Source organism: Trichomonas vaginalis, chromosome V (genome assembly GCF_026262505.1).
Source record: "Trichomonas vaginalis G3 chromosome V, whole genome shotgun sequence".
NCBI classification, from domain to species: Eukaryota; Parabasalia; order Trichomonadida; family Trichomonadidae; genus Trichomonas; species Trichomonas vaginalis.
This window is the reverse complement of record NC_067207.1, coordinates 9,538,941-9,560,749: the sequence shown is the minus strand read 5'-3', so window position 1 is coordinate 9,560,749 and position 21,809 is coordinate 9,538,941. Positions and strand designations below refer to the sequence as shown.

General features: G+C 34.4%; 8 protein-coding genes and 1 pseudogene across 9 annotated transcripts, besides 8 other annotated features; 4 read left to right on the top strand and 5 right to left on the bottom strand.

The window, feature by feature from the left end:
* Positions 1-2,062: part of a mobile genetic element that runs on past the window's edge.
* A 398-nt stretch (positions 2,063-2,460) lies between these two features.
* On the top strand, positions 2,461-2,769 carry TVAGG3_0307160 (uncharacterized protein; the record flags this gene model as incomplete). Its single annotated transcript, XM_051229710.1, has 1 exon — positions 2,461-2,769. The coding sequence occupies one exon, from the start codon at positions 2,461-2,463 to the stop codon at positions 2,767-2,769; it is 309 nt and encodes a 102-aa protein (XP_051099440.1).
* A 2,015-nt stretch (positions 2,770-4,784) lies between these two features.
* TVAGG3_0307150 (ribonuclease H-like family) lies at positions 4,785-5,820 on the top strand (the record flags this gene model as incomplete). Its single annotated transcript, XM_001291529.2, has 1 exon — positions 4,785-5,820. A coding segment is annotated over one exon (1,036 nt), but the record flags the coding sequence as incomplete, so codon positions are not given.
* Positions 5,821-8,478: 2,658 nt separating this feature from the next.
* Positions 8,479-8,697: a mobile genetic element.
* A 426-nt stretch (positions 8,698-9,123) lies between these two features.
* Positions 9,124-9,284: a mobile genetic element.
* A 421-nt stretch (positions 9,285-9,705) lies between these two features.
* Positions 9,706-9,750: a mobile genetic element.
* Positions 9,706-9,750: a terminal%2Cinverted (terminal inverted repeat of LTR141 transposon ID:TVAGG3_0307120).
* A 34-nt stretch (positions 9,751-9,784) lies between these two features.
* Positions 9,785-11,381: a mobile genetic element.
* Positions 11,382-12,218: 837 nt separating this feature from the next.
* On the bottom strand, positions 12,219-12,545 carry TVAGG3_0307100 (uncharacterized protein; the record flags this gene model as incomplete). Its single annotated transcript, XM_001299438.1, has 1 exon — positions 12,219-12,545. One exon carries the CDS (start codon positions 12,543-12,545, stop codon positions 12,219-12,221), a length of 327 nt encoding a protein of 108 aa, XP_001299439.1.
* Positions 12,546-12,721: a terminal%2Cinverted (terminal inverted repeat of Maverick-1A transposon ID:TVAGG3_0306720).
* Positions 12,546-21,809: part of a mobile genetic element that runs on past the window's edge.
* TVAGG3_0307090 (repellent protein 1 family) lies at positions 12,988-13,446 on the bottom strand (the record flags this gene model as incomplete). The annotated part of the gene is made up of 1 exon (XM_001299437.2): positions 12,988-13,446. One exon carries the CDS (start codon positions 13,444-13,446, stop codon positions 12,988-12,990), a length of 459 nt encoding a protein of 152 aa, XP_001299438.1.
* Positions 14,028-14,853, bottom strand: TVAGG3_0307080 (uncharacterized protein; the record flags this gene model as incomplete). The annotated part of the gene is made up of 1 exon (XM_051229709.1): positions 14,028-14,853. A coding segment is annotated over one exon (826 nt), but the record flags the coding sequence as incomplete, so codon positions are not given.
* TVAGG3_0307070 (uncharacterized protein) lies at positions 15,562-15,822 on the top strand (the record flags this gene model as incomplete). Its single annotated transcript, XM_051229708.1, has 1 exon — positions 15,562-15,822. The coding sequence occupies one exon, from the start codon at positions 15,562-15,564 to the stop codon at positions 15,820-15,822; it is 261 nt and encodes an 86-aa protein (XP_051099438.1).
* On the top strand, positions 16,141-16,704 carry TVAGG3_0307060 (uncharacterized protein; the record flags this gene model as incomplete). The annotated part of the gene is made up of 1 exon (XM_051229707.1): positions 16,141-16,704. The coding sequence occupies one exon, from the start codon at positions 16,141-16,143 to the stop codon at positions 16,702-16,704; it is 564 nt and encodes a 187-aa protein (XP_051099437.1).
* Positions 17,027-17,762, bottom strand: TVAGG3_0307050 (annotated as a pseudogene). The gene has a single exon. A coding segment is annotated over exon 1 (736 nt).
* Positions 18,732-20,562, bottom strand: TVAGG3_0307040 (organellar and viral DNA polymerase type B; the record flags this gene model as incomplete). Its single annotated transcript, XM_051229706.1, has 1 exon — positions 18,732-20,562. A coding segment is annotated over one exon (1,831 nt), but the record flags the coding sequence as incomplete, so codon positions are not given.

Below are 21,809 nucleotides of genomic sequence, written 5' to 3'. Positions count from 1 at the left end.
GAGACCAATGGCAAAGTTCATGATTTAATTTATTCTCTCACTAACAACAAGTACAAACTCCAACACTAACATCAAGTACTAACCTCAGCACAAATGACAAACACTAACGACTTCACAAACTCCAACACTAACGACAAAAATAAATATCCTCACTTCTTAACAAAGTAATATGTGCTTCTTACACCACCATAGCTCAAACGTTTCTTTTCAAACATCGATTGAAACTTATTTTGAGCCATTGGCTTTAGTCTCTTTTTCTTCAAATACGCCAAGAAATCTTCTTCACATCTTTTCACTTCATAGCCTTCTTTAAACTCCTCCTTGTTAAGTTCTATGAAATCCTTTATCTCATTCTTTGTTGCAATGGCTTCTTCATGAACGACATCATGAACTATTTCATCATTGTTCTCATGAACGACCTCCTCACTGTTCTCATGAACTATTTCATTATTGTTCTCATGTATGACCTCCTCACTGTCTTTCATGAACGACCTCCTCACTGTTCTCATGAACTATTTCATCATTGTTCTCATGAACGACCTCCTCACTGTTCTCATGAACTATTTCATTATTGTTCTTATGTATGACCTCCTCACTGTCTTTCATAAGCGTTTCAAAGTCTCCTTTACTCATTACTTCAATCTCATGCTGTTCACAGTAGTACTTAAACTCACTGTATATGTCTTTGTTGTATGTTATATTGCTTCCCATGTACTCCATGAATTTTTCAAGCACTTCCTCATAATTCACTGTTTCTTTCTTTCCACGACCTTCTAATATCATACTTGCTTCGTAATATAAACTTCTTGCAGAACCGTCTCGCTTTCTACTTCTCTTCACAAATTCTCTCATCTTACCGCCAAATACATTTGAACTACATGCAAAGAATTCATTCTCCTTCGCAAATTCTTTATATCTTCTGTAGCACTCTGCAATTCCATCCGGATACAAACTTTTCAATGAACTCCTCGTAAAACATTTGGTAAGGTGTTTTGTTCATTTCGATGAGTTCTTGTTTAGCCCTGGTGAATGGTATCTTCCTTACATCAAATTCACTTAAATCTTTCTTCATGAAGTACGTCAGTAAGTTTGAATAAAACTCTTCATTAAAGCTTTCAATGAGATTTGAGAATATTTCGTAATTTCCTTTGTATCTGCTGCTTACGTCAATGACAACAAACTTCTGTCGTCTTTATCAATCTTTACTGAGTTGAAGTTGTTAGATATCATGATGATATTACAAACATTCTCTATCTTTCTTACTGGCTGACACTTCTGATTTAAACTGAGTCTCTGTTACTATTGACTTTAGTGCGTCGTGGTTCATGACCTTAGACGTATCGCATGAGCTTAGTTCATTGCATACGATGAGCTTCATGTTCTCAATAGCAGCATTGAATCTACCAACCACATTCTCTATTGCCGTTATATTATTGTTGGCGTACTTGCTAATGAGCTCGCATAGAACATTACTAAGTACATTCTTACCAGTTCCTTGCTTTCCTATTAACAAAAGTACTGTTCCAGTCTTTCCACAAGGATTTTGAACGATGTAGGCGAACCAGTTCAAAACATACTCATAAAGCTCTTCATCCTCATTACATATGACATCGTGAACATGTTTAATATCCTTCAATAACGTTCTCATCTACTTCATTCAGTACCTCATCTCATATCCTCTGAAATAGCTGTAAATGTCATCTCTTTCGTCAAAGAATCTCATGCCTGACTTCATAAGATAGTTTCTGTTCTGACCCGCTTCATAAATCATCAGTGCGTTCACATCCTTTCTCCAATACGTTACATAAATACTCTTCATGAGCTTTATGAATTCCTTGCTATCTACTGACACAAGTGTTGTTGTGTCTCGTATTCCATCATAATCTTTCACTAGATATGTCATACGTGCTCCGTCAATAACGACAACACATCTTCTTAAGTCATTTATAACACTAGCTATGTCAATACCTCTTTCACTCATGTACTTATTTTTCCTCAAGTCCTTTAGTGTGAAAGTGTCTCGACAGAGTGCTACAGAAGATATAAGAGATTTGCGAAGGAGAATGAATTCTTTGCATGTAGTTCAAATGTATTGGCGGTAAGATGAGAGAATTTGTGAAGAGAAGTAGAAAGCGAGACGGTTTGCAAGAAGTTATATTTACGAAGCAAGTATGATATTAGAAGGTCGTGGAAAGAAAGAAACAGTGAATTATGAGGAAGTGCTTGAAAAATTCATGGAGTACATGGGAAGCAATATAACATACAACAAGACATATACAGTGAGTTTAAGTACTACTGTGAACAGCATGAGATTGAAGTAATAGTAAAGGGACTTTGAACGCTTATGAAGACAGTGTGAGAGGTCATACATAAGAACAATGAAATAGTTCATGAGAACAGTAGGAGGTCGTTCATGAGAACAATGATGAAATAGTTCATGAAACAGTGAGGAGGTCGTTCATGAAAGACAGTGAGGAGGTCATCATACATGAGAACAATAATGAAATAGTTCATGAGAACAGTGAGGAGGTCGTTCATGAGAACAATGATGAAATAGTTCATGATGTCGTTCATGAAGAAGCCATTGCAACAAAGAATGAGATAAAGGATTTCATAGAACTTAACAAGGAGGAGTTTAAAGAAGGCTATGAAGTGAAAAGATGTGAAGAAGATTTCTTGGCGTATTTGAAGAAAAAGAGACTAAAGCCAATGGCTCAAAATAAGTTTCAATCGATGTTTGAAAGAAAACGTTTGACTATGGTGGTGTAAGAAACACATTTACTTTGTTAAGAAGTGAGGACATTTATTTTTGTCGTTAGTGTTGGAGTTTGTGAAGTCGTTAGTGTTTGTCATTTGTGCTGAGGTTAGTACTTGATGTTAGTGTTGGAGTTTGTACTTGTTGTTAGTGAAGAAATAATTAAATCATGAACTTTGCCATGGTCTCTGTCCCTAGTAGTTTTCATTAAGTTCCGGAAATAATGAAAATCATGAACTTTGCCATGGTCTCTGTCCCTAGTAGTTTTCATTAAGTTCCGGAAATAATGAAAATCATAAACTTTGCCATGGTCTCTGTCCCTAGTAGTTTTCATTATCTCACAGAGTTAATGAAAGTCATACTTTCTATCAGATGAAGCATGCAGATGAACATAATGAAAGTTAGTGAGTTTGCCACGAGTTATGAATAAAATATTGGCATATTAGATGAGATAGCTGATGAAACAGATGAAGATAAATTAAATCTTGGACTTTGCCACACTCTGTCCCTAGTTCCTCAAAATCCTTGACAACGTTGCTTAGAAATTTTGGTTCAAAACCTCATCTGATTTTAATCTGTTATGCTACCTGTTAAGTTTCGCGAGATTATAAATGTCATGGAGTTATATAAAAAGGAGGGACAGCTAGGGACACTGGAAGGACTATTAAGGCTATCTGTTAAGATTGCATGAAATACTAAAAAGTCATGAAATCCATTATCGCTGTGCTAGCTTCACCTTTGATTGAAATGACAATAAAGTCACTGAAGCAATGAACAAAAGTTTTTGGTAGATAATCATTAAATCAGGAACTATTCCAGAAGGTTTTTACATTCATACTATGAAGGATGGTAGAGTTCAGTTTAGAAAGATAAAGCAACCATTAGATAAAGAAGGAATTTTGAGAAAGATTAAACTTCATGAGGACAACATTGCTGAACTTAAGAGAAGTTAGAAGAGTTGGAGAAAGGAAGAAGTTATAAGCAATGAATTCAACGAGGTGAAAAAAGAGGTTAGAAAACGTGTTAGATCTAACATTCTAACATAAACATTATTTTTGTGCTATGTTTTCATACGTGTGAGGGTGTGATATCATTTATTTTAAGTTTATTTTTAAGTTTATTTTTTATATTTTTTATATTAATGACGAAAACTATTGAGATAACAAACTACAACGGTCATGAGTTCAAGAATTTGTTCTTCGTTCCTCGTGAAAATACATTCTATCAGATACGAGGGAGAAAGGGTAAAGTTAGTTTGAGCGTTTAGACTACAAGCATAATGGAAAGTTTATACAAGCTACGATACACAACGGTAAGCGTGTTTCATTAGCTTTGTCAAAACTTACTAACATTTATTTTGACAGTGATTTTGACCTATATGAAGAGAAAGTGAGTCAGAAGAATATGAACTGTTGTGTGAAGCACAGCAATGGGAGGAGTTGCAATACTTTTGTAAGTGAGAACGTTTATTTTTTACAGTAGTGAAGTCGTTTGTGAAAACATTAGTGAGGTGAAGTGGTTGGTGTTGTAAAATATACGTTAACGGTTTTGTAAAGTGTCAAATTCACATATAATGGGTAAGGAGGCGCGCAGTGCCGCCGTACCCTTGATATGTATACTAACTCAGACATCCAAAGAGATTCATTCAAGTATTATGGCGCGCTTCTCTACGTTCAGCATGCCTTACGCTAGTGTCGCTCTAGACGAAGGTACCACACAGAAGAGATCTTTACTCGACTTTGTGTTGGAAAATACTTGCTTTCCAATTCAGTCTTATCCAGCCCATACAGAAAGAATGACTGGATTGAAGACTGCCAACTACACACTCGCGATCAATAATGGATTGAAGGCAATCCATGATTGTCACGTGCAGATCGGCTGTGTCATGGTTGATGGAAGAACAGCACAATTGGCTGCACTTACTGGTAAGGATAATTCCATCCTTGCCTTATCCAAGGTGCAATGGATGAAGGAAATCATTGTTGTACCCTGTATTTGCCACAGGGTACACAATGCTTATAAGGCGGCAATGAACCATCCAGCAATTTCACCATTGAAGGATCAATTGCTGGAAGTTGCCGAAATATGCCGCCAGCATGTCGAGGTTTTTGGATCAAGATGCCCATCCAATGTCGAAACAAGATGGGTATCCTTCATCTATCCTCTCCATTTTATCTGGACCAAGCGGGCGAAGGTGACATTATTCCATTCCATTCCTGACGGAACAGAAGATCTTTATAAGTGTTCCGTCATCTTCGCCAGCTTGGTCCTGATCTTCGAAGACCCGAAGTCTCCACTTTCCAGGGTCTATCCTTGCATCTATAATGCAATGAAGGCCCTGGAAGAGCTTGATGCCGAAAACAACAGATTCGCCAGAATCTTTAGGGACATCTTGCTTGAGAAGACCATTCATTCGCAAATGGGAGGCCTTTGGGCATTTGCATACATCATTACACCCAAAGGCCTCATGTTTGCTAGGAACAGTATCAATAGCAGAGAATTCCCTCCCCCAACAAGCGGCTACGTGAAGATGTTCCACTACCGGCAGAAAGAGGAAGACCCGATAGAAGATGTCAGGGAAATCTTCATGGGAGACGCCGCCGCTGAAGCAGAAGGAAACACCGAACCACCAGCACCCTCGTTGAAGCACAATTGGCCAGCCCAGGATCTTAATAGATTCAATGAAGATCTTCATGAGCAGGAAGAAGTTCATGAGAGTAATGATGATACTGAGGGTGAAGAGCTCTGTGATTCTCCGATGGTTGATGCTGCAATTAGCTGGTTCACAAGCGAACTCAAAAAAAGAGGACGTAGTGATGATGTGATTGATGATATAGTTAAACTATTTAAAGATATGATTGCCAATAACAATCATATCTTTAAAACATCAAGAACTGTAAGTGGCTTGGACATTTTTGATTTTAATTTTAAAATCAATGATGAAAATTGGGGATTGTTCGCAAATATATGCCTCCGCATAACTTGCTGCACTTGTGCGGAGGCAAGCTGTGAAAGAACAATCTCAGCCCAGCGTCTCATCTTAACTTGTTCAAATTTAAACATGAGTAAGGAATTAATGGACGCTAGGCTAAAGATCATGAAGGGAGCTAGTTGGAAAACATAGTTGCTCTTGTCTTTGTAAAAATTATAAAATATTTTTTTAAATTGTATATACTTGTATGTTTATTCGAAATGCACTGAGGTGGCCAGCCTCAGTGCATAGGTGTTTTTGTATTCATTCTTCGTTTTGAACGATTTTGTAATTTGATTTTGTTTTCGCATTTAACTTTGTTATGTATTGTATTGATTAGTGATACTATCCTATGTATTTCCAACTAGAATATGGTTGGCCAGACCATATTAGGACCATACATAGGATATGCATCAACTAATTTTAAACCAATTGTGAATTCCATTGAAGGCCATTCAATGGAATCCACAATTGGTTTAAGTGTTGCAGTAAGCAACACTACAATTAAAGAAATGAAGTGTTTTAAAGAAGAATAAATATGATTTTATTCATTAAAATTGAAAGGATAATAATTCAGAAATTTTGAAAGAAAGACGACTTTTTTTAATTGAGTGATCTGAAATATAATCAATAAATATTATCAAATTAAAATAAATAAGAGAATTATATAAAAATGCGTTTTTATTTTGAATAAGAATTCAAAAAATGGTTAAAAGTAAATTGTGGTTGAGTAGTGATCCAACTGCTCTACCTTAGAGTATTTCTCCTTTGATTAATCCTCCTCAGGTTATCCTCAGTCTATCCTCAGACTACTCCTCAGATTATCCTCAGACTAGTCTTCAGATTATCCTCAGACTACTCCTCAGATTATCCTCAGACTACTCCTCAGATTATCCTCGAACTACTCCTCAGACTAGTCCTCAGATTATCCTCAGACTACTCCTCAGATTATCCTCAGAGTAGTCCTCAGATTATCCTCAGATTATCCTCAGACTACTCCTCAGATTATCCTCAGACTACTCCTCAGATTATCCTCGAACTACTCCTCAGATTATCCTCAGACTACTCCTCAGATTACTCCTCAGATTATTCTCAGACTATCCTCAGATTATTCTCAGATTATCCTTAGACTTGTCCTCAGATTATTCTTAACACTTTGCATATAAATCTCTAAATAATTTCTTATAATACTTTCTTTTATTTTTATAAAAATTTTAAAAATTAATATTATTTTTTTCTCTTACTACTTTTAATGAGTGAAAAAGAGAAAGAGGGGAAAAAAGAGAAAAGAGAAAGAAAAAAAAGGGCGGCGATAATTTTATATTGTTTTGTCTTTCGGCCGAATGGCGGCTACTTCGTACCCGCCATTCGGCCCCAAAAATGGCGTATTATTCTATTTTTAAACGGTCATGGCGTAAAACCGTCGCATCCCTAATTCACTATCTATTTAAATTTTCAAGATAATTAATACGATGAATGATTGGTTAAATATGATTCCATAGATTCTGAGAATACAAAATCTATAATAAATACTATTAGGGAAAGAATTTGAATAAATTGGTAATTAATTTGAAATATCAAAGAATTTACTAAACACTATTAAAATTATATATAACTGAATATTTCATATTATATTCGATGTATGTAATGGATTGCCAAAAACTATCATTTGGAGAGAGGGTCAAAGTTGCTATTTGTCACTTTTCCACAAGAATATAATGGGGAAAAAGTTATCATATAGTTGATCTCATTCACGGAGGTGAGAGATGCATGTAGTGTAATGGGATAAACAGTTGGATTGCTGCTCTAAGTCCTAGGTTCGAGACACATTGGCTTCATTTTTCTCTTTTTTATTGACGTAAACTATTCAATTTTTGTGTTCTCCATTCAAATTTCAGAATTTTTTTTGTAGATTTCACGCTACATTCGAAGTTACCTTTTGTAACAACCACCACTGCCTACGAAAGACGAAAGTGTGTCACGATTTCACCCGGAAATCCGACGGTTGTTTAAGAGTAAGCACTTTTGGCACCTACTCCTATCATTTGGGGAAAAAATTGAATAGTTGTCAATTTTTAGATTTATTATTTTTTTAATCATTTTTTACAATGTCTCAAAATACGCTGGTTGCTCCATGCAATATAGGAGAGTACATTGATAAAATGAGTTTTTTACGTTTTGGAATTAAATTCGAAATGAATGCAAACATAAAATTAGATCGTTTTAAAGTCACTAAAAAAGCAAACGAAGATTATATGTATTTTAAATGCCCGATGCCAAATTACCCAGCAGAAATTAAATTTTTCAAAAAAGGTGACACATATCAATATCAAGGTGGATGTTTTACTCATATTCATACTACAGAAAAGGAAACAAAAAAAAATTCATCATCGTATTTCTTAAGATTATTTTTAACTGAATACATTGAAAAAGGTGGAGAAAAATCTACAGGTCTCAAAAACGTTTATGATAGCTTGAAAATACCACTGACACATAATTATAAATTTTTAGCAATGTCACAAGATAGCTATTTCAAATTTTTTGAGAGACATTCAAAAAAATCGGATGATTTTATTTCTCCAAATTCAAATGAACTAATTTCAACTGATATATTAATAGCAAGATACAAAGAAAGAAATCAACATGACTATCTCAAATTGAAATATGACATAGCCGATGCTTCAAAATGTGAAATCAAATTTATTTTCGCTTCGCATGAAATAAACCAGAAAATCGATATCGGTCTTCCATTCAATTTTCATATCGATTCCACATTCAAATTAATTATTCACAAATATGCTTATTATATAATGTCTACAAAATTTGCCAAAACACATTCAGTACCTCTTTTACATTTTGTGATCAAACCAGACAACTCAGAAAATATCAAATATTGCTTAAGAAAATATTTTAAATGGTCTAAGAAGTCTCCAAAATATTTTATTTCTGATTGTGCTCTCAATATTTTCAATGCAATTTATGAGCTTTTCAAAGACAACGAAGAAGTCAAAATATTCTGGTGTTCTTTGCATGTTATTCATGCTCTTCGCTCCAATAGAGAAAAATTCAATGGTAACGATGAATTATTCAATAAAGTTCTCAAAAAAATGTGTTGTGCATGAAAATTCGGTTCACTTCACTTCTGACAAAAATGACAAGTTTACACAGCAAAAATATATAGGGTATTTTTTTTAAAAGTAGTTATCTTTATATATAAAAATAAAACTTTTGATATATTTGAGTAAATGATTTATTAGTTTATTTATTTATTTTTTTAAATCAAATCATATAAATATATATATATATATAATAGTGAAATAGAACAAGAAATAATTATTGATGATTAAATTGTAGACGAGGATAAAAGTTTAGATAAATTAATAAAATTAGTGTGGAATCAGACAAATTTCGGGTTGTTTGGGAAGGAATTGTTGGCTATGATGTACTGATTCATGATCAGTACATCATAGCCAACAATTCCTTATACAAAGTTCAAAAACTTGGGTGCAATCAGTTCTGATTGCACCCAAGTTTTTGAACTTTCCATTAACAATTGTTCAATCACATTTATACAACACAAATCTATACCAATCATACTCTTATTCATACATCATATTTTAAAACTTTTTTGCAATATGATGTTATTGCAACAAATTTTTTTCTTTTCTACTTCCAATTAGCACCTTAAAAACATTAGACACAATCACTGGCTCATATGCTCCTATTCTGAATCTAACACTATGCAAATTTATACAATTTCTCCACAAATCTTACATTCATTTTAATTTCAACGACCATTATTACCACAAAGAATCTTACCTTCCCCTACAAAATCTAACTATCTATCAATTTAAAAAATGTTACAAAATATTAAATGAATTTTTTTCTATACGTAATTTAAAGTTCTTAAACTCTCAGCATCAGAATATCCTTACATAGCTTAGCTATATATCGTATTACTTTATGAATAAAAAATTATTTAAATTATAATAAAATGTTTATTCGTATTTTTACTTTATTTTTAGTTACGAGGCTGTATTTCGAACTCAAGATTTGGGTATAGATCCGTATTTTTCCCAAGTGAGCGGGGTATCTCCAATCCCAGCCCTATCATCCTCCCAGTGTCAGTTTTCAATATAAAATCCAAATTTTTTTTGAAAATAAAAATTTCGAGAAATTTTTCTGATTTTTTTCTTTGATTTCAATAATTCAAAATAAATTTGGGAGTAAAAAGACACTATTTAATGAAATTCATATGAGTGAATGTGGATAAATACTCTCAAAACATACAATTTATCTATTTTTTCTTTATATTATCAACTAATTAGTGATAATTTTTTTTGAATCAGATTTTTTTTCATTAAAAACATAATATATAACACAACAATGATGCACACATACGTATCTACACATCAAAATATAAAGCTTGTTTTGGTCTGGGCATCCCAACCCAAAATTCTTAAAAAATTGAATAAAATTGAATACTTGGGGCTGGGATACCCATCCCAAAACCGAATTGAATTTTTTGAATTAAAGAATATATTTATGTATTTATAATATACATGTGATGTCTATAAAAAATACTAAATTCTAAAAAAAAATTCAATTTATTCAAAACGTATACTAAGTGATCACTTCATTAGTAGGATCAGCAATCCTACTAAATGGTGAGAACGCCACTAACTAAAAAGGGAGTCCTTGGAGCTCTTGATCTCTTGTCAGTAGAGTTCATAATGAGGCATGGCATCTACTGATTAGAGATCAGAGCAATCCTACCTTACCTTCAGGAGCTACAAAGCTCCTAATCGTTACGAGAGGGAGCCTTGGAGCTCCTGAAGCTCATCAGCAGAGGCTATTTACCATTTGGGCCTCTTCTGATGAAAGATGCGAAACACGTCTACGAACCAGGAGCTTCAAAGCTTCTAATCCTTACTAAAGGGAGCTTTGGAGCTCCTGAGTCTCCATCAACAGAGTCCCAGATGGTAAATGTCCTTTGCTGATGAAAGATGCGAAACACATCTACGAACCAGGAGCTCCAAAGCTCCTAATCCTTACGAAAGGGAGCTTTGGAGCTCCTGAAACTCCTTTTACTATAAAATAGGACAGTTTTCTTCTGAGGTTCTCATCAAATCTAAGACTTCAGAAGAAAGCTGTCCTATCAATGTATACTTACACTCTCATGGACTACAAGTGTACAATTTTAAGGCAGAGATTATCCGAGGCCTCTCATCAAATGAGGGACCTCGGATAATCTCTACCTTAAGTAGTCAAATAACTTTTCTCACTATTTAGGAACAAAAGAACAAGAGTTGGAGTACTTTAAGGCAAGATTCTTCCGAAATCTCTCATCGAATGAGAGACTTCGGAAGGACCTTGCCAAATCCTTGAACGCCAATATCCTTGGAACTGAGCTAGAACCAGGGAGAAGTAGCATACTATAGAGCACGATGGTAATCTCGGAAATGCTTATATCGCCCCAAGCACAATATTTAAGAAGTCTAACTCATATATACAAGAAGTCAGGCTGAATAGATATTGTGCATATGGTTTGCAGAACTCTCATGATATTTAAAATTCATGTTATCCCAAAAAGGTGACACTTTGGGTGTATCGTCCATCCCAGGGATGCAAAAATCAGATCACCTTGGATCTATAGATTTGGGTTTAAGTCCTTTGTCCATTTAGGACCCTGGGCCCAAATTGATTTTGGAGTAGGTTTTCCACCGAAAAGATCTTTAAGAGCTGTATGAACCCATACTGTGTTGTATTCTTCTATTGCGTGAGGTAAAAATTCTCTTATTTCGATAAAATCTGGGCGAGCCGAAAAGATTGTTTGCCAAAAACGTTCTATTTTACCATTTAACTGTGGTGTGTAAGGTTCTGTCCAATGGTGTTGAATGCCATTTACTTGAAGAACGTTTTTGAAGTCCTTTCCTGTAAATTCGCATCCATTATCTGTCAAAAGTTCGTATGGAATAATTTTGATAGAGTCGATAGCATTTTGTAAAGCTTTTGAAGTTGATTTCATTGTTTTATCGGGAAGAATTTCGTAATAAATACAAAAACGAGATCTGTCATCGATAAAGGCAATTAAATGATAAGTATGCTTGGTACCATTTGTCTCTTCTTTGAAGCTTTTTAAATCAGTATGCCATTGCTGATTTACGTATTGGGAAACATACTGATTTGGATGTTCATCAATTTTTTCTGGATCTCGCCGAATTTTGAAAAGATTCTCTTTTTCGTATAATTTAAGCATATCGTGAAATGAAACTGTGTCATCATGTATGTAACTCTCTAAAACTTTTTTATAACCTAGTTAGTATACCTAAGTCGTGTACTGAGGCACTGCGCGCCTCCGTACACAACTTAGCTGTTTTGACACTTTACAAAACCAGTAACGTATATTTTACAACACAAACACCAACTTAACCTTAAATATTTATAAAGCCGCCAACCACTTCACCTCACTACTGTAAAAAATAAACGTTCTCACTTACAAAAGTATTGCAACTCTTCCCATTGCTGTGCTTCACACAATAGTTCATATTCTTCAGTATCGCTGCTGTCGCTCCAATCGTCAGAGTCAAAATCACTGTCATAGTTTATACCTGTAAGTTTTGACAAAGCTAATGAAACACGTTTACCGTTTGTATCGTATGCTTGTATAAACTTTCCATTCTTCATTCCTTCATAAACGCTCAAACTAACTTTACCCTTTCTCCCTCGTATCTGATAGAATGTATTTTCACGAGGAACGAAGAACAAATTCTTGAACTCATGACCGTTGTAGTTTGTTATCTCAATAGTTTTCGTCATTACATCCAAATAAAATAAAAAATAAACTTAAAAATAAAATAAAAAATTAATGATATCACCACCCTCACACGTATGAAAACATCCATTTAAATTTAGGTGAAGTGGTGAGATCTCACCTCTTTTTTCACCTGTTTTTTCACCCTGTTGAATTCATTACTTTATAACTCTCTTCCTTTCTCCAACTCTTCTAACTTCTTCTTAAGTTCAGCAATGTTGTCCTCATGAAGTTTAATCTTTCTCAAAATTCCTTCTTTATCTAATGGTTGCTTTATCTTTCTAAACTGAACTCTACCATCCTTCATAGTATGAATGTAAAAACCTTCTGGAATAGTTCCTGATTTAATGTATTCTACCAAAACTTTTGTTTCATTGCTTCAGTGACTTTATTTGTCATTTCAATCAAATAAAAATTTTAATATTAAATAAAAATAACGTTATTTTTTCAGTAAGGAAACGCAGGAGTTTTACGATTTATTTGTGGTGTAGGTTCTGGTTTAAATGTTGGAGTCGGTTTTGGAGTTGACTTTTGAACAGGAGTTTGTACTTCCATAGGTTCAGGAGTCATTGAAGGTGTTGTTTGTGAAGGCGTTGGTTTTGGCGAAGGTGTTGGAGTTTGTTTAATTTCAGCTACTTCAGTATTATTTACAACATTTGCTTTATTTCTTTTCAACATCATTACTGCTCCTGCTGTAGCTAGCAAACCTAGTGGGAGACCATATTTTATATAAGGACTTGACCAAATGCTATTTTTGACAGGAGCTGGTGGAACACCTAACCTTGGTGAGACTGCTCTTTGCCATTGTGCAGCTCGTAAGAAATATTCAATAGGTGCTCCATAATCGTTTGGTAAAGTTTGTTTCATAGATGGTGAAGGTTCACGAGAGCTTGATGAAGAACTCATTTATAAGCTTTAAAAATAAACGTTCACCCTTTATTCCTCACTGTCGTCCGTAGCTAAGTTATAGTCATCTAATCTTATTATGGGGATGCCATTAGCACGCACCTGAATGGCAAAGCAACAATCCCTCATAAATCCAATAAGTGGCTTTGGTACATTTTCAGTTGCTAGTTCAATAGGTCCTTTAACAGACAATTTGTATGTTATTGGAGCAGTAGATGTTTGACCTTGTTGGAAGCAAAAGTCCACTTCTGTTGGAAAACCACATAAGAAATGTGTGTTGTCATAGCTATCCCATTTATGTTCCACACTACCATCATCCACCAATGACCTCATAACATCTTCATTAAATCCAATCATATCATTGTTTGTATTGCAGGCGTTCGCAACCATTTCATAAAATACAGGTCCATATGATTTTTCAGGTTCTGCAGGCATATTTCCATAAGCTCCCATGGAAAGCTGAAGATATTTAAACTTAGGGTTCTCAAAATTAACATAATAGTTGTCTTTCTTTCTAAATAGTGCCCAAATACTTTTAACATTAATAGGCGTATAAGCTGCTGTAAATGTTGCACTTGAACTATCTGTATTCTTTGAGAATGAACCGTCCATAGGAATCCAATCCATAACTTTAACAGGAAAACATAAAGCCTCGTTTGTATAATGTTCTACAAGTTCTGTATAAATGTTAGGGTCTAAAGAGAATGACTTTGGATGAATGAAACATTCATTAAAATCCATCTTTGTTCGAAATAGTTGCTGGGTTACAGTTGTAATAGTAACTGTTCCACTAGCTTCTATTGCCTTCGTTATCATAGTGAATGGTTCATTCCATGGAACAAATTTATTTGTCGGTGGATTTGAATCTGAAGCAAATGCAACTTTAAGAGTTGGATTGAAAGCAATGATATCATTTACAGATATAGATATGCATTGTAAGGCGTCGCTACTGAACTTTACTTTAAGCTGAATGTTTCCTGCAAAAGCTGGAATAAATCGAATAGCTTCTAATGGATGGAATCTTCTAACAGGAATTCTTAAACGAAGCTTAAAATCAAATGATTTTCCTGCTGTAATTGGACCACTAACAATTTGTCCTGTTCTGCATGTTCCCGAATGACTCCATACATCTTCATGTCGAGTCTTTGAGAAAACATCTACTTTCTTTATTTGTTCGGTAGTTTGTGAGTTTGAAGTTATATATGCTTCTTCTCTTGCGTTGTCTTGAGAATATACGATACGACCATTTGCAAGGATTTGATATCCAGCAACTGCATAGAAAGCGTCATCGAAACCAATCCAAAATCCTGGTGGGTTTGTTTTATTGGAACCTGAACCAATTTCTTTATCTGCAATAAATTGACCTTCCATTTTATACGTAATGAATGTATTGTAAAGGTCCAACATATTTTCACCAGGAGGTGAGAGATTGAATGTTACCCATGTGTTATCTTTAGCAGTTCCAGGTTGTGATGGAATCTTTGCGTCAGAATATTTTCTATTAGTGTCACCAATTTGAACTGCATTGTCTATGATATCGAAATATGAGCGAATCTGATGAATATGCTCTGCTGGAGTAAATTCGTTTAACTGTTCGTTCTGCATGTATTTACTTCAGATAAAAATATCTATTTACTTCATTATTCTCACTCTTCTTCTTGGCATTCGTGGTGGAAGTTGTTTCTTGACATTTTCAATGAACTGTACATTCTCTTTTGTCTCAACTTCTTTCACTGGCGGGTCAGGATTCTTTGACTCGGTTTGTTTTTCAATGAAATTCACGAACTTTGCAATAAGCTCTTGGTTCATTATTGAAAGTACATCTGGCTTCTTTTCTTCTGGTTCTTTTGGTGGCTCAGTTTGAACAGAAGGTTTTATATGGGCTTCGTGGTCTTCACCCTCGGTGCCATGCACCTTAATGTTGTCGCTCTCTGCATTCGCTAATGGAACCTTTCTTTTTCTTACGTATATTTTACCATCTTTACTCTGACTTACGTAATAGAAAGGATGTTGTATTCCTCTTGCGTCATTTAATATAATAGACTCTCGCTCTGATTTTGACAAGCTCATTTTACATCGGTTAAAGTTTTAATTTTGTTTTTTATCTGCAGTCAAATGACTCAGACAAGTCATATGGACAAGACCCAAGGGGTCATAGATGTTGAAGCATTGAAGAAAGAAATTCGCGAGCAAATTTTATCCGAACTGAAGGAACAAAAACAAGAACAAAAGCCAGAGAGACCAAAGAGAAAACTTAGTGAAAAACAACTTGCTGCATTAGCTGCTGGAAGACAAAAGAACCCACGTTTGCTGGCGAAGAAAGCTAGAGAAGAAGCTGAAGCAAAAGCTAAAGAAGCTGAAGCAAAGAAAGAGTAAATGGTTTATTTTTATCCGAATTAAATGTATAGACAAATACCTTTAACTGTTGCGTTCAGTAGTGAAAACCCTGACGTCAAAATAAAGGGGAACAGAGTAACGTTTAAGTTTCCAACAGACTGGATTGTGAACATAAATGAAGAGAAGTACATTGGCATAACATCTATGTATATAACACGTGCTTTTAGAAAGGTTGACTTTATACTTCAAGTCGAGATAGAAAATGACGAACAGTCTTTAAGCGCCCAAAACATTCACATATACAAATACTTTAAAGACGATACAACATTGTTGCAATGTATGATTTCATTTAATGAGATGTTCGAGAAAAAGTTCAACATTGAAGTACAAACTTTACAGCCTTTACGTGAGTTTCTTGCACAACTGAAGGAAGAAGGTAGTCGGCCACAACTTATAGACTTTCATTATGAATTTAATGAAAATGAAGATGGAACTCATGACTGTCAGTTTGTTATATATTCACCATTCAATGAAGTAGCTAAAAAGAAAGAAAATCCATTACGTATAAGGTTTCAAATCTCTGAACCCAATGATGATTTCAAGAATGTTTTCAATTATGATGCAATGCTTCCGAGGAAAAATGAATTTTCAAAGATTGTAACACCTGGCATTTGGGATAGAAAGCAAGCTATATTATATTCAAACTTAAGTAAGGGAGTTGAAAATGAGTTCATTGGTCATACAAGAACTTCACCACTTCCTAACCCTAAATACTATAAATTAACTGGCTTCAATCGTGAGTTTTGGATAGACATGTTCTCCACTCATGACCATAACTGCCCAGTGTTCTTACCTCCAGACCATAAGGACTGTCTCTATATTGAAGCACAACTCTTAAACTCTACCATCGCAGTATTGTAAATGACCACATGGGCTTCGCCCTTGCCGCTAGTTTTATTTTTATCACGAATGACCTCATTGCTGACAAAAATAAATGACCTCAGAACTTCAACTTACGAATAAAGCTTGTTTTAGTCGTTATTGAGAAGTTAAACTTCTCTTCAAAGCAAGGTTGACATGACTTACATAAGTCAAATCCAATCTCTTGACCATCATAAAGTGCTTTATATAACTTCATAACACTGAACTCAGAGTCTTTGTCAAATTTTCCTTGCGGAACCATTAAACCTTTATCTTCATCATAGAAACACTGAACAGAGTCAGGAAACATTTCATTAGCGGTTAAAGCAATAACATCTTGCTTCACGCCTTTCATTCTGCAGTGAAATGCAACTTCATTTAAATCATTCGTGAGTAAGTCTATATAAGTCTTCTTTCCACAAAATATTGACTTGTATGCTAAACTTTGTTTTCCAGGTGTTATTTCTGCGAAGTCAGAATGAAATTGACCAAGGTTTTTTACCAATGAGAACTCTTCCATAACGTTTCTCAAACTCTTCAGCTAAACGAGGGATATCTTCATTGTAGAGATGCATACTGTCCGTATCGCTATAAAAGATGTCCATTCCTAAGTCTTCAGCAGTACAGAATACTTCACACATTATTCTCTTCGACATAGACAGAATGTTAACACCAAGTGGGCAAAAGTTAAAGTGTCTGCAAATGCTTTTGGTTAGCTTGAAAATAGTTTTATCTGAACCATCCAAACCTTCGAACTTCACTATATGGTTGTAGTTTCTTATAGCATATCTTATAGCATCTTTGTCATCTACTATGGTTATTTTTGACTCAATAGGAGATAGAGTAGTTTTGCCATAAATACTGTTCAGAATGAGCTTTATATTTTCTTGCAAAGGATTTCCTTCTTTCTTATACTTTAACCTTAACTCAAACAACTTCTTTACTTCATCTCTTATTCTAATATCTCTGTTTCCATCGTAATAGTATCCTTGCAACACTTCACATTTGACACCTTGATATTTTATGAGGTCTTGTAATGTTATATGGTCAACATACATTAAACAGCAAGTGTTTGAACTTCTGGGAACGTTAAGTTCTGGATTTAGTTCAGGGTCACAAACTATTAAAGGAAAGTGTCTATGTATTCCAATCTCTGTTATCTTAATGAGAACAAAGAAGCCGGACATAAACTTTTCACCAATGGGTTCCTTTTGGTCGTCATCGAATAAATGTCTCATGAGATACTCTGTGCTTAACATCTCATCCTTCAATACTTTTGGAATTCCTTCTAAAGTATAAAGTCTCGCGATAGCTGAGGGATATAATGAAACAGCATCGAAGTCAGCAATGAGTTTCTTTTCGCTCTTTTGTTTCATGTTATCTGACAGCATACATCTTCCACCTTGAATACAGCGTGAAATAAATTCTCTTGGTTTATTTGAGAGGTCATATAAATTTCCATTCGGGAAGTACACTCTGTTCTCAAACAATTTGTTAGCAATAGAACAAATACTAACGTAGTCATATACGTTTAAATCAAACTCTTTCAATAAGTCATTGCGGAACTTTACAAAACCTTCTCTTAAAATTCTTACATCTTGTTTGCAGTAAAATGTGCTATATTTTTCTAAGTCGAAATGGTTTTCATCTATTCTGCAACCTTTGATGGAATCTATGTTTTTCATGAATGTATCTGCATCCGGATAAACTTACAAGCTTAGAAATGACACCAATTCTGTTGTCATTTGCTAACAAAGTACTGCTGTAGTAGTTATATGGAAATACTTCTTTCGGTCCTGTTTGTAAGTTAAACATAGCAGGAAATAGTTTAAGTTTCTTATTTATAACACTGTAAGAGTCTTTTATAATAAGTGCCCTTCCTTTATATAAGCCAGTTATTTGCATTGTTCGTGAACCTTTAATGATGGGAGTTCCTTTCACTTCTGTCATGTGTCTTAAGATGAAGTTTATATCATAGCTGAGGTTATGGAAATATATTAAACTCTTGTCAGGAAGTCGTTCCAAAAATTCTGTTGCACAGTTCTGACCCCAAATGCTTTCACTCACTGAACCATCTTCACTGTCGTAACATATGTTAAAAGCTTTATGAAAGCCATCGGTACTACACTCAAAGTCAGCAAAGAAAACGTGCTCAGGAATGAACTTGCACTTATTTTTATTTACTTCTTTTGACTCGGCTTTCTTCTTCAGTTGTACACAATACTTTGGAGCATATGTCAAATCTTTAAATGGTGCAAGGTTCTGTTTATATAAGTCAGTCGTATATGTGAAAAGTTCTCCATAAGAAATAGGTTCGAAATATTTGCACTCCCACAATGTTTTCATAACATCCCATAACGGTGTAGTTCTATCCATGCGAACAATGTATTTACCATCTCTCATTGTATATATTTTCATCTGTTTCTCAATGTTCATTCCACCACAAGCTTTGAGAATTTCTTTATAGTTTCGAATGAAATATGTTGTCATTGGAAGTCTTTCATTTAACATGTAGTGGTCTTCAACAAGAAGTAAGTCAATAGTTCGAACAGTTTCACATTCTTTTGGTATGTATCTCTTTATTTCATTATGTCTTGAGTCATTGAAGTAACCAATGGTAACATTAAATGCTATACCTGTTGCGTCAGAAATTTCTTGTACTTTACTTTGAGGAAAGTCTCTAACACGAATGACTTCTCTCATGTGGTCAATAGTTTCTTCATTTACTCCAGCCTGAATGCAAGCATAAACGAAGCAGTTATCTTCTGTCATAAGTGTTGCAGTTCTTTTGTTCAGTTCATTGAAGATTTGGTAGCGTTCAAGATTTATAGGTAATGTGCAAAGATACTTCCAGAACTGACCGCTTCTCTTCTTATAAAACTTCTTTTCACCATTATCTTTCCAAAAGCTTTCTATAAGTGCTGGGTTTCCTGTTTGCTTAAGAGCTTCCAAAATGGCTTTCTGGTCATTTGTCAGTGTGCTTTCATCTCTATATGGTCTCTTTTTTGGTTTGCCTTTCTTTACATCTGACATCGTTAAGCCTTCATATTCTGTTAAATCATACATCTTTATTTCAGTAAGATTCTTTATGTTTGTCAAGAAGAAGTCATAGTGCATTTCAAAAATACCTGCAGCATTTGCTTCTATCTCTGATATAAAGTTCTCCTTCAAGAGCTGATGTAGTAATGTTCCAATATTATTGAGGTTTAACGTAGAACATTCATACTTTCCACCAAGTTTATAACATACCATCCATCTTTGTTGGGAGTTTATTTTAATCTTCTCTAAGAGTCTCATGAAAACCTTACCGAAATGTTTGTGTAAGTAGTCTCTGTTTGGTTCATCTAAAGCTTCGATGTTAAAGTCAATGAGTCTATTGCCTGACTTCACATTTCTCTTCCTATTCTCTTCATCTTTCTTTAACCATCTCTCACCTTCTTTTGGTTTGTCGTCAATGGAACGAATGACATCGTTAGCTTTGCGAACTTGTTCTATAGCACTTTTAAACATCTCTCTTCTCTGTTGTTTCAGTGTGTCGTCTCTTCTTCTTGTTTCACCAACGTTCGCATTTGTTATATCAAACATTTCTCTTCTTACTTCATGTGGTACTGAACGTCTATGATATAAGTCAATAGCAACGTCATTTAAAGGAAATGCTCTTACATGGACTTCGTCCTCGCCGCGTTGCGGCTTTATGAACTCATGAATTCTATCATAACTTATTGCACCATTGTAGTCTTTAATGAAGTCAGCGAGTGCTTTTTTGTTTGTTGCGTAATGCTTTGCTACTTCTATGTTAGCTTCTGTAAGAAGTTGTTTTATTTCCGAGTGTTCTAACTTAGACAACTTCCGATACATCTTTAGTAGGAAATAAAAAAATTTCTTAGAAAAAATTAGCTTAGATTTTTTAAGGTTAGTTTTAAAATATTTCAAACTTTTTATTATAATGAAACACATGCAAGATTACAAGTTCTTTTCATACAATGCTCTCGCTACTGCCATCAAGAATGAGTTCAGTAACGCGATAAATGTGAACGTTATATTCAATAAAAAGTCTGTGAAAGGATTATATACATCGTTTGTTAAACCATATGCTATCGTTATTGACAGAAAACGTTACACACCACATGAAATAGCAGTATTACTTAAACATAAAGGAATATATGTAAATATTAAAGATTCTCATTATACGATTATGAAGAACTCTAACGTTGAATTTTTCAGCATTGTTTTAGATTTAACGCAGCAGAAAGAATTCAAGAAAGGAGAAAATGTCGTTAAATATTATCCTTCATCTCTGAGGATGATAACGAATAAAGATACACTCCATAAAATCCTACCAAAGGTTGAAGAAGCTTCTATTGACATTGACGAAGGAAGTGAAATGGTTGAAGAAATTGACCCTGAAGCTATTTAAGCAAAAATATATTTTTGGTTAGTCTTCATATCGACATTTTACAACAATTAAATGGTAAAAACAAAATAAACTTGACGAAGTGAAGATTTGCACTTCGTTTAAAATACACTATTTTTGTGTTATGAGTGACGAAGTGAAGATTTGCACTTCGTTTAAAATACACTATTTTTGTGTTATGAGTGACGAAGTGAAGATTTGCACTTCGTTTAAAATACACTATTTTTGTGTTATGAGTGACGAAGTGAAGATTTGCACTTCGTTTAAAATACACTATTTTTGTGTTATGAGTGACGAAGTGAAGATTTGCACTTCGTTTAAAATACACTATTTTTGTGTTATGAGTGACGAAGTGAAGATTTGCACTTCGTTTAAAATACACTATTTTTGTGTTATGAGTGACGAAGTGAAGATTTGCACTTCGTTTAAAATACACTATTTTTGTGTTATGAGTGACGAAGTGAAGATTTGCACTTCGTTTAAAATACACTATTTTTGTGTTATGAGTGACGAAGTGAAGATTTGCACTTCGTTTAAAATACACTATTTTTGTGTTATGAGTGACGAAGTGAAGATTTGCACTTCGTTTAAAATACACTATTTTTGTGTTATGAGTGACGAAGTGAAGATTTGCACTTCGTCAATTATGTTCGACATGGAGCGTTTATGGAAACAATTAAATGGTAAAAAC